The sequence below is a fragment of the Triticum aestivum genome, chromosome 7D (genome assembly GCF_018294505.1).
Source record: "Triticum aestivum cultivar Chinese Spring chromosome 7D, IWGSC CS RefSeq v2.1, whole genome shotgun sequence".
In the NCBI taxonomy this organism is placed as follows: domain Eukaryota; kingdom Viridiplantae; phylum Streptophyta; class Magnoliopsida; order Poales; family Poaceae; genus Triticum; species Triticum aestivum.
The window spans coordinates 522,208,651-522,225,196 of record NC_057814.1 but is presented as its reverse complement, the minus strand read 5'-3'; the positions used below and the strand labels follow the sequence as shown (position 1 = coordinate 522,225,196).

The following is a 16,546-nucleotide window of genomic DNA, read 5'->3' as shown; positions in this document are numbered from 1 at the left end:
GCTTCTTCACTTGAGTAGCAACTTGCTTGCTGTTCTTTTTGAAGTTCCCCTTCTTCCCTTTGCCCTTTTCTTGAAACTAGTGGTCTCGTCAACCATCAACACTTGATGTTTTTCTTGATTTCTACCTTCGTCGATTTCAGCATCACGAAGAGCTCGGGAATTACTTTCGTCATCCCTTGCATACTATAGTTCATCACGAAGTTCTACTAACTTGGTGATGGTGACTAGAGAATTCTGTTAATCACTATTTTATCTCGAAGATTAACTCCCACTTGATTCAAGCGATTGTAGTACCCAGACAATCTGAGCACATGCTCACTAGTTGAGCGATTCTCCTCCATCTTTTAGCTATAGAACTGGTTGGAGACTTCATATCTCTCAACTTGGGTATTTGCTTGAAATATTAACTTCAACTCCTGGAACATCTTATATGGTCCATGACGTTCAAAACGTCTTTGAAGTCCCGATTCTAAGCCGTTAAGCATGGTGCACTAAACTATCAAGTAGTCATCATATTGAGCTAGCCAAACGTTCATAATGTCTGCATCTGCTCCTGCAATAGGTCTGTCACCTAGCGGTGCATCAAGGACATAATTCTTCTGTGCAGCAATGAGGATAATCCTCAGATCACGGATCCAATCCGCATCTTTGCTACTAACATCTTTCAACATAATTTTTCTCTAGGAACATATCAAAAAATAAACACAGGGAAGCAACAACGCGAGCTATTGATCTACAACATAATTTGCAAAATACTATCAGGACTAAGTTCATGATAAATTTAAGTTCAATTAATCATATTACTTAAGAACTCCTACTTATATAGACATCCCTCTAATCCTCTAAGTGATCACGTGATCCATATCAACTAAACCATGTCCGATCATCACGTGAGATGGAGTAGTTTCAATGGTGAACATCACTATGTTGATCATATCTCGACCTTTCGGTCTCCGTGTTCCGAGGCCATATCTGTTATATGCTAGGCTCGTCAAGTTTAACCTGAGTATTCCGCGTGTGCAACTGTTTTGCACCCGTTGTATTTGAACGTAGAGCCTATCACACCCGATCATCACGTGGTGTCTCAGCACGAAGAACTTTCGCAACGGTGCATACTCAGGGAGAACACTTATACTTTGATAATTTAGTGAAGGATCATCTTATAATGCTACCGTCAAACAAAGCAAGATAAGATGCATAAAGGATTAACATCACATGCAATCAATATAAGTGATATGATATGGCCATCATCATCTTGTGCTTGTGATCTCCATCTCCGAAGCACCGTGCTTGTGATCTCCATCTCCGAAGCACCGTCATGATCACCATCGTCACCGGCGCGACACCTTGATCTCCATCGTAGTATCGTTGTCGTCTCGCCAACTACTTGTTTTTACGACTATCGCTACCGCTTAGTGATAAAGTAAAACTATTACATGGCGATTGCATCTCATACAATAAAGCGACAACCATATGGCTCCTGCCAGTTGCCGATAACTCGGTTACAAAACATGATCATCTCATACAACAAATTATATCACATCATGTCTTGACCATATCACATCACAACATGCCCTGCAAAAACAAGTTAGACGTCCTCTACTTTGTTGTTGCAAGTTTTACGTGGCTGCTACGGGCTTAGCAAGAACCGTTCTTACCTACGCATCAAAACCACAACGATAGTTTGTCAAGTTGGTGCTGTTTTAACCTTCGCAAGGACCGGGCGTAGCCACACTCGGTTCAACTAAAGTGAGAGAGACAGACACCCGCCAGTCACCTTTAAGCAACGAGTGCTCCGAACGGTGAAACCAGTCTCGCGTAAGCGTACGCGTAATGTCGGTCCGGGCTGCTTCATCTCACAATACCGCTGAACCAAAGTATGACATGCTGGTAAGCAGTATGACTTATATCGCCCACAACTCACTTGTGTTCTACTCGTGCATAGCATCAACGCATAAAACCAGGCTCGGATGCCACTGTTGGGGAACGTAGTAATTTCAAAAAAAATTCCTACGCACACGCAAGATCATGGTGATGCATAGCAACGAGAGGGGAGAGTGTTGTCCACGTACCCTCGTAGACCGACAGCGGAAGCGTTATCACAACGCGGTTGATGTAGTCGTACGTCTTCATGATCCGACCGATCAAGTACCGAACGTACGGCACCTCCGAGTTCTACACACGTTCAGCTCGATGACGTCCCTCGAACTCCGATCCAGCCGAGTGTTGAGGGAGAGTTTCGTCAGCACGACGGCGTGGTGACGATGATGATGTTCCACCGACGCAGGGCTTCGCTTAAGCTCCGCAACGGTATTATCGAGGTGTAATATGGTGGAGGGGGGCACCGCACACGGCTAAGAGATCTCAAGGATCAATTGTTGTGTCTCTGGGTGCCCCCCTGCCCCCGTATATAAAGGAGCAAGGGAGGAGGAGGCCGGCCCTAGGAGGGGGCGCACCAAGTGTGGAGTCCTACTAGGACTCCCTAGTCCTAGTAGGATTCCACCTCCCATATGGAATAGGAAAAGAGGAAGGGAAAAAGAGAAGGAAGGAAGGGGACGCCCGCTTTCCCTAGTCCAATTCGGACCAGACCAAGGGGAGGGGTGCGGCCACCCTTGAGGCCCTTTTCCTTCTTTCCCGTATGGCCCAATAAGGCCCAATACGTATTCCCGTAACTCTCCGGTACCCCAAAAAATACCCGAATCACTCGGAACCTTTCCGAAGTCCGAATATAGTCGTCCAATATATTGATCTTTACGTCTCGGCCATTTCGAGACTCCTCGTCATGTACCCGATCTCATCCGGGACTCCGAACTCCTTCGGTACATCAAAACTCAATAAAACTGTCATCGTAACGTTAAGCGTGCGGACCCTACGGGTTCGAGAACTATGTAGACATGACCGAGACACGTCTCCGGTCAATAATCAATAGCGGGACCTGGATGCCCATATTGGCTCCCACATATTCTACGAAGATCTTTATCGGTCAGACCGCATAACAACATACGTTGTTCCCTTTGTCACCGGTATGTTACTTGCCCGAGATTTGATCGTCGGTATCTCGATACCTAGTTCAATCTCGTTACTGGCAAGTCTCTTTACTCGTTCCGTAACACATCATCCCGCAACTAACTCATTAGTCACAATGCTTGCAAGGCTTATAGTGATGTGCATTACCGAGTGGGCCCAGAGATACCTCTCCGACAATTGGAGCGACAAATCCTAATCTCGAAATACGCCAACCCAACAAGTACCTTTGGAGACACCTGTAGAGCATCTTTATAATCACCCATTTACGTTGTGACGTTTGGTAGCACACAAAGTGTTCCTCCGGTAAATGGGAGTTGCATAATCTCATAGTCATAGGAACATGTATAAGTCATGAAGAAAGCAATAGCAACATACTAAACGATCGAGTGCTAAGCTAACGGAATGGGTCAAGTCAATCACGTCATTCTCCTAATGAGGTGATCTCGTTAATCAAATGACAACTTATGTCTATGGCTAGGAAACATAACCATCTTTGATTAACGAGCTAGTCAAGTAGAGGCATACTAGTGACACTCTGTTTGTCTATGTATTCACACATGTATTATGTTTCCGGTTAATACAATTCTAGCATGAATAATAAACATTTATCATGATATAAGGAAATAAATAATAACTTTATTATTGCCTCTAGGGCATATTTCCTTCACATATTGCTTGAGTTTATCCCTCTACATCGTGTCATCTTACCTAATGCGTTACTCTGTTCTTATGAACTTAATACTTTAGATGCATGCTGGATAGCGGTCGATGTGTGGGGTAATAGTAGTAGATGCAGAATCATTTTGGTCTACTTGTCGCGGACGTGATGCCTATATACATGATCATGCCTAGATATTCTCATAACTATGCGCTTTTCTATCAATTGCTCGACAGTAATTTTTTCACCCACCGTAGATTATGCTATCTTGAGAGAAGCCACTAGTGAAACCTATGGCCCCGGGTCTATCTTCCATCATATCATTTTCCTATCAATTTACTATTTCTTCCGTCTTTTATTTTGCAATCTTTACTTTCCAATCTATATCATAAAAGTACCAAAAAAAATTATCTTATTATCTCTAGCAGATCTCACTTTTGCAAGTGGCCGTGAAGGGATTGACAACCCCTTTATCACGTTGGTTGGAAGGTTCTTATTTGTTTGTGTAGGTACGAGGCGACTTGTGTAACCTCCTACTGGATTGATACCTTGGTTCTTAAAAACTGAGGGAAATACTTACGCTACTTTGCTGCATCACCCTTTCCTCTTCAAGGGAAAACCAACACATGCTCAAGAGGTAGCACTCGGCCACCACCCCGCCTCCACCGAGCGGCGTCCCCGACCTCGCGCGCGATCGGATTAATCACCCGCCCGCTGCCGCGATCCACCTCATCTACCCGTGCGACCGACCTGGCCCGTCGGTTGCGCGCACCGTCGCATGCCCAGTGAAGACCGTCCCGAGTTCAGCGCGCCCCTCTATCGATCAAGCAACGAGCTGCCGCTGCATCGTCCCGGCGGGCCGCAGCGCCGCCGCCCCGTGGTTCTTCTACCGGCTGAATTGACCCACGTCACCGCTGCGTCGCCCCTTCGGGTCGTAGTGTCGCTGCGGTCCGCCACCGCCCTGAGGCCGTCCGCTCCAGGTCGTCCCCGTTGCTGCATCGACCCTCGCGCTACCGCTGTGTGCCGCATCGGGCCGTAGCGAGTGTGGCACGCGGTCCACGCCGTCGTCCTAAGACCGTTTTTGCGGTTGCACCGACCGGGTTCCGCCGCTACACCGCCCCTTCGGGCCATAGCGCCGTGGCCTGCGGTCCCCGCCGCCGCTGCGTCGCCCCTTCAGGCCGTAGCGCCGCGGCCCGCGGTCCACTCTGCCATCACCGCGCGTCGACATCCCATGGTATGTGTCGCGCCGTCTCGCTCGGCGTGGGAACGCCTCCGTCTGCTCCGGTCTTCGTCACGCTGTCGGATTCCTCGCCTAGTTCGAGCACCGCCGCTGCGCTCCTAACCAAGCCGTCGCTGCAGCCGCCGCCGCTCTTCTTTGGCCACCGCCGCTGCTACCGCCGTAGCAACCGCCGCCACCCGTCGACCCCCTTCATCTTCGTCCAACACCAGCCCGTCGCCAGCGTCGCCGTCATCTACCCCGACCGCTTCGTCTACTCTGACCACCGTTACTGACATTGGCCCCGCGCCGATTGGCGCCGCAACCGTCGTCGGGTCCTTCTCTGCTGGCCTCTCCGACTTCTCTGACATGGCGTACAGCTCGTGCAGGTCCCAGTCTACACATGCCTGGTGCTGGCAACATCGATGCGTGCCTTCGTCCACGACCTGTCCCCGGCCTGGCAAGCCTGGTGTGGCACTTCATCAACGTTGTCTTCATCCGTCTACGCATGCTCGGCGCTGGCAACACCGACACGTGCCTTCGTCTATGATGTGTCCCCAGGCTTGGCAAACCCGGTGTGTCGTGTCGTCGACAACATCTTCTTCCCGGCGCACCACTATTTCGACACCACTGCGCCTATGACTAACAAGGTGCCTCCTTGCGCCCGCGACTCCACAGCGACTTCCTCGACACCGGCTACCCCGACTCTACATCGACCACGGCATTCTTCGCATGGCTACCTCGTCCATAGCTACACCACCCTACGCTCTCGGCTACTTCGACAAACGGCACAAAGGGCTACCGCCTTGCTTGAGCAACCTCGTCGGTTTCCACTCCAACCATGACTTCCGCGATGCATCGACCGTTACGACTATGGGAGAGTGTCCGTCGGCCTGCCTTCGGATTCTTCTCCAGTCTCACCGTCTACGTCGCTACCGTTGTGACTGCGGGGGGATGTTGTGTATATGATTATTAGGAAGTATAGGATAGACTAGGATTTGATCTTGCCTTGTCTTGTACTCCAAGTTGGTCATTGCACTCCTATATATATGCCCACGAGGCTCAAGCAATACAAGGAACTATTCCACCGATATCTCTCTCTCCCTTCTAACACCAACAAGGGAAAATAGTGAAAATTATCATGCTCCAGATTTGCCATGCTGACTACAAGTAATTATCCTGCTACATCAACATAAGAAAGGTGAAAATTGTCATTTTTTTTGAAACTATGATGTTTTCTATGGCCAATTCGGAAACTATATGATCTTATGTAAATTTGCAGAACTATGACCCCGTCGGCCTGTTTTAGGCCGAAGACAAGCTTTTTGGTCTGCACTAGGCCGAAGTGGGCTCTTCGGTCTCCTGTTGGCCGAAGAGAAGCGCATCTGGGCCGAAGAGAGGCCGTCGGTGGGCTGGCGACCGAAGAGGGAGTCTTCGGCCTACCAGGGGACGAAAAGCTCTTCGGCCATCCCGCGACCGAAGAGGTCGGGATAAGGCCGTCTCCTTCCTTATTGAAGCCGTCAAGACACTAAGGAATCCAACAGAGGACGAACCAACACCCTGGAAGGACATACAGAGCCGGTGGTGCATGCACCATCTTGGGGCTATTTTTCTCACAGTTCAAGAACAATCGGTTGATGAACTTATTCCAAAAAATTATGCAAGCAGAACCAGCAGCTTAAATACGATTTTATTTAGTCAAAACTTGACGAGTTTACTAAGAAGCAGGACCGTGCCAGGAAGAAAATGGAAGAAGATCAGGTTGCATTAGCAACAATCATCGCGGAGCTAGAGCAGCCAGTAGGTCTTTGTGACTTGCCAGCAATTGACCCTCCTGGTACTAAGAGAAAGAAGGGGAGGGCAATAAAGAGTTTTTCTCATTGGATAGAGAAAGAGCCTCCCGTAAATTGGTATTTGCTGCATGACACCCATGGAGCTAGGTATGGCCACTTGACAACCAACCTTGCAGAGGTTCATAACTTTGTACTCAGAGGAAATAGAGCATTGCCACTCACAGCTATTGTGGAGGCTGTATTCCATGGCACTTTGAGATATTTCAGAGAAAGGCACGAGTTAGCAAATAAGCATATTGCAGATAATCGCAACACACCTTATTGTAGCTGTGTCATAGAGTACATGGCAAAAAAGATACAGAAAGCAAAGAAGCACACACTTAGACTCACAGGTAATCAGGAAAGGAGGTATGAGGTTCAGCTACCTACCGATGGTTTTGGTTCTCCAAATGAGGTGAAGACGCACGAGGTAAAAATTGGAACGGAATTTTATCCAACTTGTGAGTGTGCATGCAACAAACGAAAGTGGTTGCGCCTGCCTTGCTCACATGTGTTGGCTGCCTGTGGCCAGATTGAGTTGGAGGCCATCTCTTTCGTGTCCCCGTACTATTTAAAAGAGGCAGTACTCAATGCTTGGACCGGTGAGATGATAGAGTTTAAAGTCGTCGGCAATTTCAACAAGGTAAATGGCGATGAGAGAGTATACATCCCGGATCCAGCTCTTCGACGAACAAGCAGGGGTAGACGTAAGGTCCATCACATCTAAAACGATATTAACCAATCTGAAGCTGGTGGAGCAACCAGACAATGTTTGCTATGTGTGGCTTATGCGCATAGGATGAATATTGTCCAAACCACAAGAAAGACGGTGCTTTCACATCGACGAGTGCGACAACAAGAACAAGAGGCAGATGTGGTCGAGGCAGTCGAGGACGACAGGGAGGACGAGGAAGAAATAACTCACAAGCTATATAATATGTGGGGACTACATGATATTTATATTATGTGTCAGACTATGTTTTAATTTGTAATATGTTTGGACTATGAGAAAATGTTGCTTTAATTTGAAATATGTCGGACTATGTTTTAATTTGTAATATGTCTGCACTATGTTTTAATTTGAAATATGTTTGGACTATGTTTTATTTTCATGTGAGATTTGTTGTTTTAATTGCAGATATGTCTTTGTATCCATTGCTTGATGGTACGGTCGATAAAGGTCACTGAGCCGCACTTATGCAAGCGGGCAAGAACTTAGACGTGTTGGTCACTCGCACCCCAAAGTCTAACTGGATGATACACCCTTTATGGGTTAATAGGTATGTGTACATATAATGACTTACATGTTTGACATACTTTTGATCCCTGCTAACTGTATGCTACATTTTCTTTATTTTGGAGATTAAGTTAGGCTAGACTTCTACCCTTGGAACGGCTGGTTGAGGAAACATTGGATGAGTGGGTTGAACATCCGGACTTGGATGAGGAAGGTGAACCAATGCAGTTACACAAGAGGCAATTGAAACGTTTCTCTTACGGCAGGTCACTCCTTACCTGCTTAGTAGATATGCGAAGATTAGAGATACATACGTTTCACTTTCCCTGGGGAGAGATGGCGCCAACTTTACAGGATGTGTCTTACTTGTTGGGATTACCATTGGCCGGTGCTGCCATATGTCCTTTAGAGGCAGAACTTGGCTGGCTAGGAATGATGCAGGCTCGTTTTCTAGCCGTGGTGCCAAATGCTATGGGCTTAGACGATGATCCTCACGGGCCTCATTTTAGGTGGTTGAGCCAGTTTCAGGTAACCTTCACGACCAGCTAAACAAATGTTATTTTTATAATTGCCCTCACTACATAGTTAACACAATCATTTGGTTTCTATGTAGATTGTCTCGTTAGGATACCCCGCAATTGAGTTGTCAGAGGCACAGATTGGTCGATCCCTAGAGGCATATATTCTTTGGTTGTTCGGCAAGACGATGTCCACGGAGAACCATGTGACCACTGTCGATGCACAACTCATCAGTATTGTGCGAGAGACAGCTGGCGCACTTTGCCGTGGGGACATTGTCTAGATGAGTTTTGGTTCTGCTGTGTTAGCAGCTACGTACAGAGGCCTGTGCAAAGGTTGCTTGTTGCGGTTTACGAAATCAGGTCTGGTTGGATGTCCACTATTGTTGCAGCTCTAGTCATATGAGAGATTCCCTATTGGACGACGCTATGTCTGCGTTGATAGACCTTTTGGGGTGGAGGACATAGCAGGGGATTACGTGCCTGCTATCGACGACTTGCCTACTATGGGATCTGTTTGGGCATGGAGAGAGGTACTTTTATATTACATAACAATTCATTCGATTATTTCTTGTCGTGCAATAGTATTACTAATTTTTATTTGTTGTCTTGTATAGAGACAGTTTGCGCATACCCAGGTGAGGGGCTGCTATCCGTCCTTCACGGTGCACTTTGACAGCTTACACGAGGATCTAGTTATCTGGGAGCCCTACTCGTATCAGGCAATAACATTCAGGTATCCAGTTGGGATATCTAGCTTGTGCACTAGAGATCGACACTATTGAATGACCAAGGCCAAATTGGTGTTCGACATGACAGTTGAGGAGATGGCTCTTCATAGGGTGATGAGATAGTTCGCTCTATGTCAAGAGCCCGAAATTCCAGTTATTCCACACATACCTGGACACGTGCACAAGTAAGTAATACTAATATTGTTCTCAGCATTGCATTCAGAATATAGCTAACCAAGTAACATGCATGTCAATCTCAGGTACAGTCGCGTAGGAGGAAACAAGTCCATGGCTGTTTGGCTTCAGAGCATTAGCCCCTACATTCAAGAATGGACTATCGCGCCGACAAATGTCTGGGATGAGGTTTGGCCCTTTGACTGGACAAGTTCGGGTTGTATTTGCAGCGTTACCGGGATACAACGAGGATCTACTTGGTTCCATCAGCTCCTCCTGATCAGATGGACGCCCCTCTCACCAGCGATATGTACCCAACTGCCTATGTTGTGGGAACCAGACACCACGCGGTACGTGACATGGTTCTCATATGTGTAGTTTTATCATAACCTGAACATGTACAATTGGTAACTCTTCATGTACAGAGTGACTTGACAAGCGAGGTGCGAGAGGATGTTTCCTCTTTAATGCGGAGGGTTGAGAGGGGGGCCAGAGCACCTCTCATGGTTGATGCGTTTTGATGAGAAGCTATGAGGGATTTACGCAGCTGTTACATGTAGACAATCTTCAGATGTTGCAGTTCCTCGTCCAGCACATCGTCCGCCACGTCCCTCTGTGTAGCGTTCAGAACTACAGCGAATGGCTACACCCCCGCCACCTCCTTCACAACCAAGGAGCTCGTCCTCACATCAGCCATCTCCTTCACAACTAGGGAGCTCGTCCTGGCATCAGCCACCTCCTTCACAACCAGGGGGCTCTTCCTGGCATCATCAAATGGAACTAGGTAACACTACTTTGTACATTCTTTTAAACATTGTAGGTTCGTAAATCAATTTTACATGTTTTGCTATACTGCAGTCGGCAACTAGTCGCAACAGCTCATGCATTCAGTGCAGTCACCGATGCTTAGTGGTGTTGGTTCGTTATTAGAGGGCTACGGCGATGGGGATGACCAAGCTGCAAACACTTATGACTCCTCTCAAACAGTGTTTCACACACCACCACCAGCGATGCAGGAGACACATACCGTGACAGACGAGGTTATCTATGGTCGTGGCTATCGTTAGCCTCACCCACCGCCTCAGCGCTTATTGCCGTCCAGTCCTCGTCCGAGGAAGACCCAGAGTCGTTGTCATCCCCATCAGTGATATGGTTATCTATGTACGACACATATGTCCATCCATGTTAGTTTCAGACTTTTTTTTATGTGTGAGTTTCATTACCTATGTATGAGACATGCTTCATGTATGTGTTACTATCGGAGTTGCTTCTATCTGATCAGGAGACATATATCTACCTATGTATGCGGGAGACATATTACTATTACTTCACATTGTTATTCCAGTTACATTTCCAAAGAGACTGCTATCACGCCCAACACATAGCAATACACATCATACGTACGCAGAACATGCAAGTATGTGTTGGTACAACATGGCATTACAACATTAATCTACGACTCAAATTATTTAATTAAGAGGCCCTGAAGAGCCATACATAACATGATATTACAAACATGGGTCTCATGACCCAACATACAAAGTCATACAAGCAGCAAGCGAAAGCATAAACCCGTCTGAATACAGACAGCTGAAAAGAAAGAAGGCTAACAAACATGTCTATCTACAAGACCCTCCATAGGAGCCAGGCCTCTGTGTGGTATTCCCAAGCTAATCGGTCAACGTCGAACTCATCGTTGAAACCACTAGTGAGACCAACGTCTCCTCTACAAAAACATAAATTAAGCAAACGTGAGTACAAATGTACTCAACAAGACTGACATCAGAACTAACTACATATGCATCAGGTATCAACAAAGGGGTGGTGGAGTTTAACTGCAGCAAGTCAGCTTTGACTCAGTGGCTATCCTGTACTACGACTACCAGTATTTTCTTTGAGGTGAGAAAGCACACGCGAGTCCACATATTCACCATATCAATACACCACTATGGACTCTGTCCCGTCTCCCTACGAGAAGGCCATCCATAGCACTCACACTTATCTTGCACATTTTAGAGTATCCATTTCAACTTGTCTATGAACAATGTAAGCTTTCCAAGTAGTCCATATCCGCGGACACGGCTATTCGAATAGATCATTAACCCTGCAGGGGTGTACTTCTTCACACACGCTCTCACCACTTACCACCATGTACACGTCATGTATCTCGACAACCTTCAAGCGGAAGCCTGGCGAGGGTGTCGGCCACGACCTGACTAACACTGGTGCAAAGACGTCCTATACAAACGGTTTTTACCCCTTTTCGGCGACAGAGTTTTAAACCTTCTCCTAGTCAGTGTGCGATGGGGGGGGGGGGGTCCTTCCCACACGACCCAGAAACCGTCGGGGATAGGCCCTCCGGTCACACACGCCGGGCAAAATGAGCTCGTGTGCAATCGGGTGAGGCATCAGAGACAATTATACATGCCCAATCGTTTCCGTTCGTATGTACATCCCACACAGGTGATTCCTAGAAAAACGTTTCCGTTCATATGTATATCACACACAATTTTTTATGTGGAAACGTTTATTCAAGGTGGCCTAATGCAAACAGTTCTCTGGATGAAGCCGTGTGTGATTGTTTATTGATCCAACCCGCCTACTTTCTAGAAACCGTGTGGGTTGTTTGAGTTCATCGCCCATAGTGTTGTCAAAGAAACCGTCTGCAATAGAAAACCCCAATAAATAGGCTAATTGGCCTATTATTGTTAATCCATTTAGTAATCAGATTGACATTTCTTATAAAACACACCATATATTTCATATCCATATAACGGCAACCAGGATTTCATAATCGAATTACATCAGATAGCTTCAGCACTCAGTTACACCATATAGGCATATAGTTTTGCCTTGTACACTACTGGGATCAACACATACGCCGGGTGCCACAAACACTCGGCAAAGGGCCAAATCCCGCCGGTAAAGGCTTTGCCGAGAGCTACACTCAGCAAAGGCCACCCGGCGTACAGCTCTCAGGCAAACAGGAGTTTGCCAAGAGCCAAATGTCGGGCACTCGGCAAAGACTTTGCCGAGTGCCAAACAGAGCAACTCGGCAAAATAAAGTGCCTCACGAACGTCCGACGAAAACGGCAGCTTGACAGGTGGGCTCAACCGTAAAGGCCGAGGCAGGCTTTGCCGAGAGCGGATCTCGGCAAAGTTGTCCAGTAGAAAGTCGACACGTGGCTACTAACGGAGAATGAAAACGGAGGAAATTAGTCAGTTTGCCAGGTGTCACAAATGTTTGTCCGAGTGGTGCACTCGGTAAAACTTTTTTACAGAAATAATAAAATAAAGACACCGCCGGCGGCGCTCATGACCGGAGCTCGTCGCGCTTGCGATAGGGGAGGGGCTCAAGACGACGTACACAAGCATGCATGCATCAACATGCCAACACAACACACGTACGTACAACGCCGGACAACGCACACGCATCACGCCGGCGAGCCGCATAACAAGTTGAAGCCGTCGATCTCCGAGATGCCGTAGATGTCCGGGCCACTGCCATGCTCGAGGTTGAACTTGGCCAGCGTCGCGAGCGGCTGGCTGAACAGCATGCCTGCACAGGGCGCCGCCCAAGTCGCCGGTCTTCCGCTCTTCTCCGACGGCCGGTGGTGGACAGCGAGATGTGCATGGTGTGAGAAGATAGAGAAGAAACAGAGAGGAGGTGTTCGTGGCTGTGATTGAGAGGGAGGAGATAAGGAGAGAGAGGGAAAGAGCTGACGAGGTAAAGGAAGGCCGCCACATCATCGATCCATGTGACTTCGTGCGATGGGTTGAGAGTGTGCTTTCGTAGTCTAACCTTTACCGAGAGCGACCCTCGATAACACTATACTTTACCGAGAGCTACTCTCGGTAAATGGCCTTTACCGAGAGCCACTCTCGGTAAAGGCCCAAACCCTAGACCACCTACATCCCCTGTTGCTGTTTTCAGCCTTTAGTTTTCATACATGATTGGCAAAGCACCTTACTTTGACTGCTACACTTTACCGAGAAGGGGGTGTTCCGGCCGTGCGCCCATGCGGTGGCCCGGGCGGTCAACGGCATTGACCGGTATCGAGAGGGGGTAGGGCTCCGTGCTACCTGCTTGTCGGTGTTACTACAAGTCAGTGCGAGGCATCGGACCAAGTTGGGGCCATCCCCTCACATGATCGCCCACCGTCGGCTCGATCTGGGGGACTACACGCATCCAGTGATCGACGTTCCCGCCCGTGTGTCCGGTACGTGAGGCATCTGCCACGTCAGTGTTGTGCACTGGTTATTCAGACACCACACCACCCTTTCGTACGTATTCCCAGGCCACACGCATGTTGGGGCGGCTGTCGAACCCCCCACGTGTGGCTTCCCGGTCGAGAGGTCATCCGGTGGCCCCGGCGGTCTACGGCGTTGACCGGCATCGAGAGGGGGTAGGGCACGGGGAATACCTGCTTGTACGTGTTACTACATGTCAGTGCGAGGCATCGGACCAATCTGAGGCCATCCCCTCACAGGTCAGTCCTAAACCTAGATCTAGGTTTAGGACCTTTACCGAGAGCGACCCTCGGTAACACTATACTTTACCGAGAGCCGCTCTCGGTAAATGGCCTTTACCGAGGGTGGCTCTCGGTAAAGGCCCAAACCCTAGACCACCTACATCCCCTGTTGCTGTTTTCAGCCTTTAGTTTTCATACATGATTGGCAAAGCACCTTACTTTGACTGTTACACTTTACCGAGAACCCGGTGACCCCGGCGGTTTACCGCATTGACCGGCATCGAGTGAATACCCACTTATCCATGTTACGACTCTCGGTAATAGCTGCATGTACCGATAACCCTCTCGGTACAGGTCCTAACCCTTGCTCTAGGGGTCTTCTCTACGTTTGTAGCCGTGCTCGGTAATAATATTTCTCCCTGTTGCAAGTACCTCTTTCTATCTGGCCTAATTGATTTACTTGCCTTGGTCACCGTGGCATAAATAATACGTCTTACATAAAGGAACGGAGAGAGAGTAGTGCTTAATTAATTAGAAGTTGAGATTCGGAAAAAATCTAACCCAAAACATAAGTCATCAAAAGTCATGGTATTTTGACACTTTAGTCATTAAAGGTATTAAATATCAGACACAAAAATAGAGGCCAAAAATCACACCCAAATAAAAAGGAAAATAGAAGTCATCAAAAAAATTTACCGAGCGTCGATATTCGGCTCTCGGTAAAGTCTAAAGAAACCGACGGCACCGTCAGATGCGAATGAGCATGCCACGTTGCTATTCTTTGGCGTGTGTAGCTCTTGATGTACGTAGTGTTTGCCGGGTGTAGCCTCTTCGCCGGGAGCCTCTCATGGCAACATGGGCTAGTTACCGTGAACCCACTGTTGCCGAGTGCGGCTCTCGGCATACGTAAGGTTGCTGAGTGCCCGATATTTGGCTCTCGGCAAAGAGTCTTGCACCCTGTGTACAAGCAAATTCCAGTAGTGGTAGCGGCATATATAAAGAGGGCAGTGTCGCCGTGGTGGAATATATCTGCAATGATACGGATTTCCGTACTCTTATTGTACTGTTGGAGTAGTTACTTGGACAGATAAACGGATTGATCCATGATTAATTAATTTCAAGCACGTACGTGTCCCTCTAGCTGCAGATGGAACTTGCAGCAGATCGTTCCATTGATTAGCCTGATGCTGCAGATGGGCTACTCCTTTGAGGAAGCTTCCCTCCAATTAACTTTGCACAACATGAACTATCCATTAACTCAAGTCAAATCTGACATGCTTTTTTAAGTCAATATATGCATGGCCCGATGTTCTAGAGATAACCATGCATGTAAGTTTACTCCCACTATGGATATGGAGTAACCCTAGAAGGAAGCAAAGGTGCAGGAAGCTGCTGGCTTACAATGGAGATTAACCAGTTTACTGTCGGCTGTCAAGTCGTCGCCTACTCGGTCAAACAAGATTAGCATGATCGGGAGCCGATACGCTTGACATAGAAAAGAGCCCACTAGGTCAAGCACAAGCACGGCTCCAACGTACAATTGCAAGATCATCTCAACGCTATAAATACCCATGCATTTCCATGGTCTACCATCAACCGATCTCATCTAGCACTTGGCTACACTCTCACAATGGCTGCCATTAAGCTTGTGTCACTTAGCTTGGTTGTGCTGCTGAGCATTGGGTTAGCCAGCGCCTCGAGGGTAGTTAGGTACTCCAGCTCCACGGGAACAGGCTCGGGAGGGGGGAATGGTGGTGGGACTGTGAACGGCAGCGGTGGAGGGGCTGGGAGTGGCAATGGGAATGCCTACAGTGGCAGTAGTGGAGCCCATGCAAATGCGGGAGGGGGCGGTAGCGGGGGTGGTGCATCGCAGGAAGGCGGCACGGGGTATGGCGCTGGGTCCGGCGACGGCTCAAGCTCTGGCCAAACGAGCTATGGAGGATATAGTTATGGTGGTGATTCTTACGCAGGCGGCAACGGTGGCGGCGGCGGCGGAGGACAGGCAGCGGGCCCTGGTTCCAGCGGTTCCGGAACCGGTGGTGGTGCTGGTTCTGGCTCTAGCGGGGCAAGTGGTGGCTGGTACCAATATGCGAATGCAAATGCTAATGGTAATGGTGGAGGCACGGGAGTTGGTCAGAACGGCGGCAGCGGTGGCGGCACGGGAGGTGGCAGCGGTAATGCTGGTGCATACCCTTAATTTATCTCTATCTATGTGATAGATCTGAAGATGGAGCCCAGACTTTCATGTTTTTCTTTCTTTCTGTTTGCTCCTTGTGGCAACGTTAGTTTGCAGCGTTTAAGTTCTTGTATGCTTTTTCATGTATACTAGTATGGATGAATCAATAAAGGGCCCCATCAACTTGTGTTATTACTCTTCGCTGCCTTGGAATTTCAATTCATGTTTCTTGTCTCTGTATATCAGACCGACAAATGAAGCGTTTCAGAAAACGGTTAAATACCTGGAAACCAAGCCCCTTGCCCTAGTTGGGTAGAAGGCCGTTTTGGCTCTTGGGTGCATATGCTCCCTAATAAACAGTAAATTCAAAATAAATAATAAATAAAATATAAAATTCTGAATTTATTCGTAGATGTTCTTGTTAGTGTAACAAGTGTGCTTGCCAATTTTCGTGCGAAACGGAATGACGGTGCTTCGTCGGTAAAAAAATGTAACATTTGGAGGT

At 48.0% G+C, this 16,546-nt stretch overlaps 1 protein-coding gene across 1 annotated transcript; it reads left to right on the top strand.

Annotated features, from left to right (window-relative positions):
- Nucleotides 1–15,476: 15,476 nt before the first annotated feature.
- On the top strand, nt 15,477–16,236 carry LOC123170268 (glycine-rich cell wall structural protein 1.0). Its single transcript, XM_044588103.1, has one exon. The coding sequence runs from the start codon at nt 15,496–15,498 to the stop codon at nt 16,060–16,062; it is 567 nt and encodes a 188-aa protein (XP_044444038.1). The 5' UTR covers nt 15,477–15,495; the 3' UTR covers nt 16,063–16,236.
- The last annotated feature ends 310 nt before the right edge of the window (nt 16,237–16,546 follow it).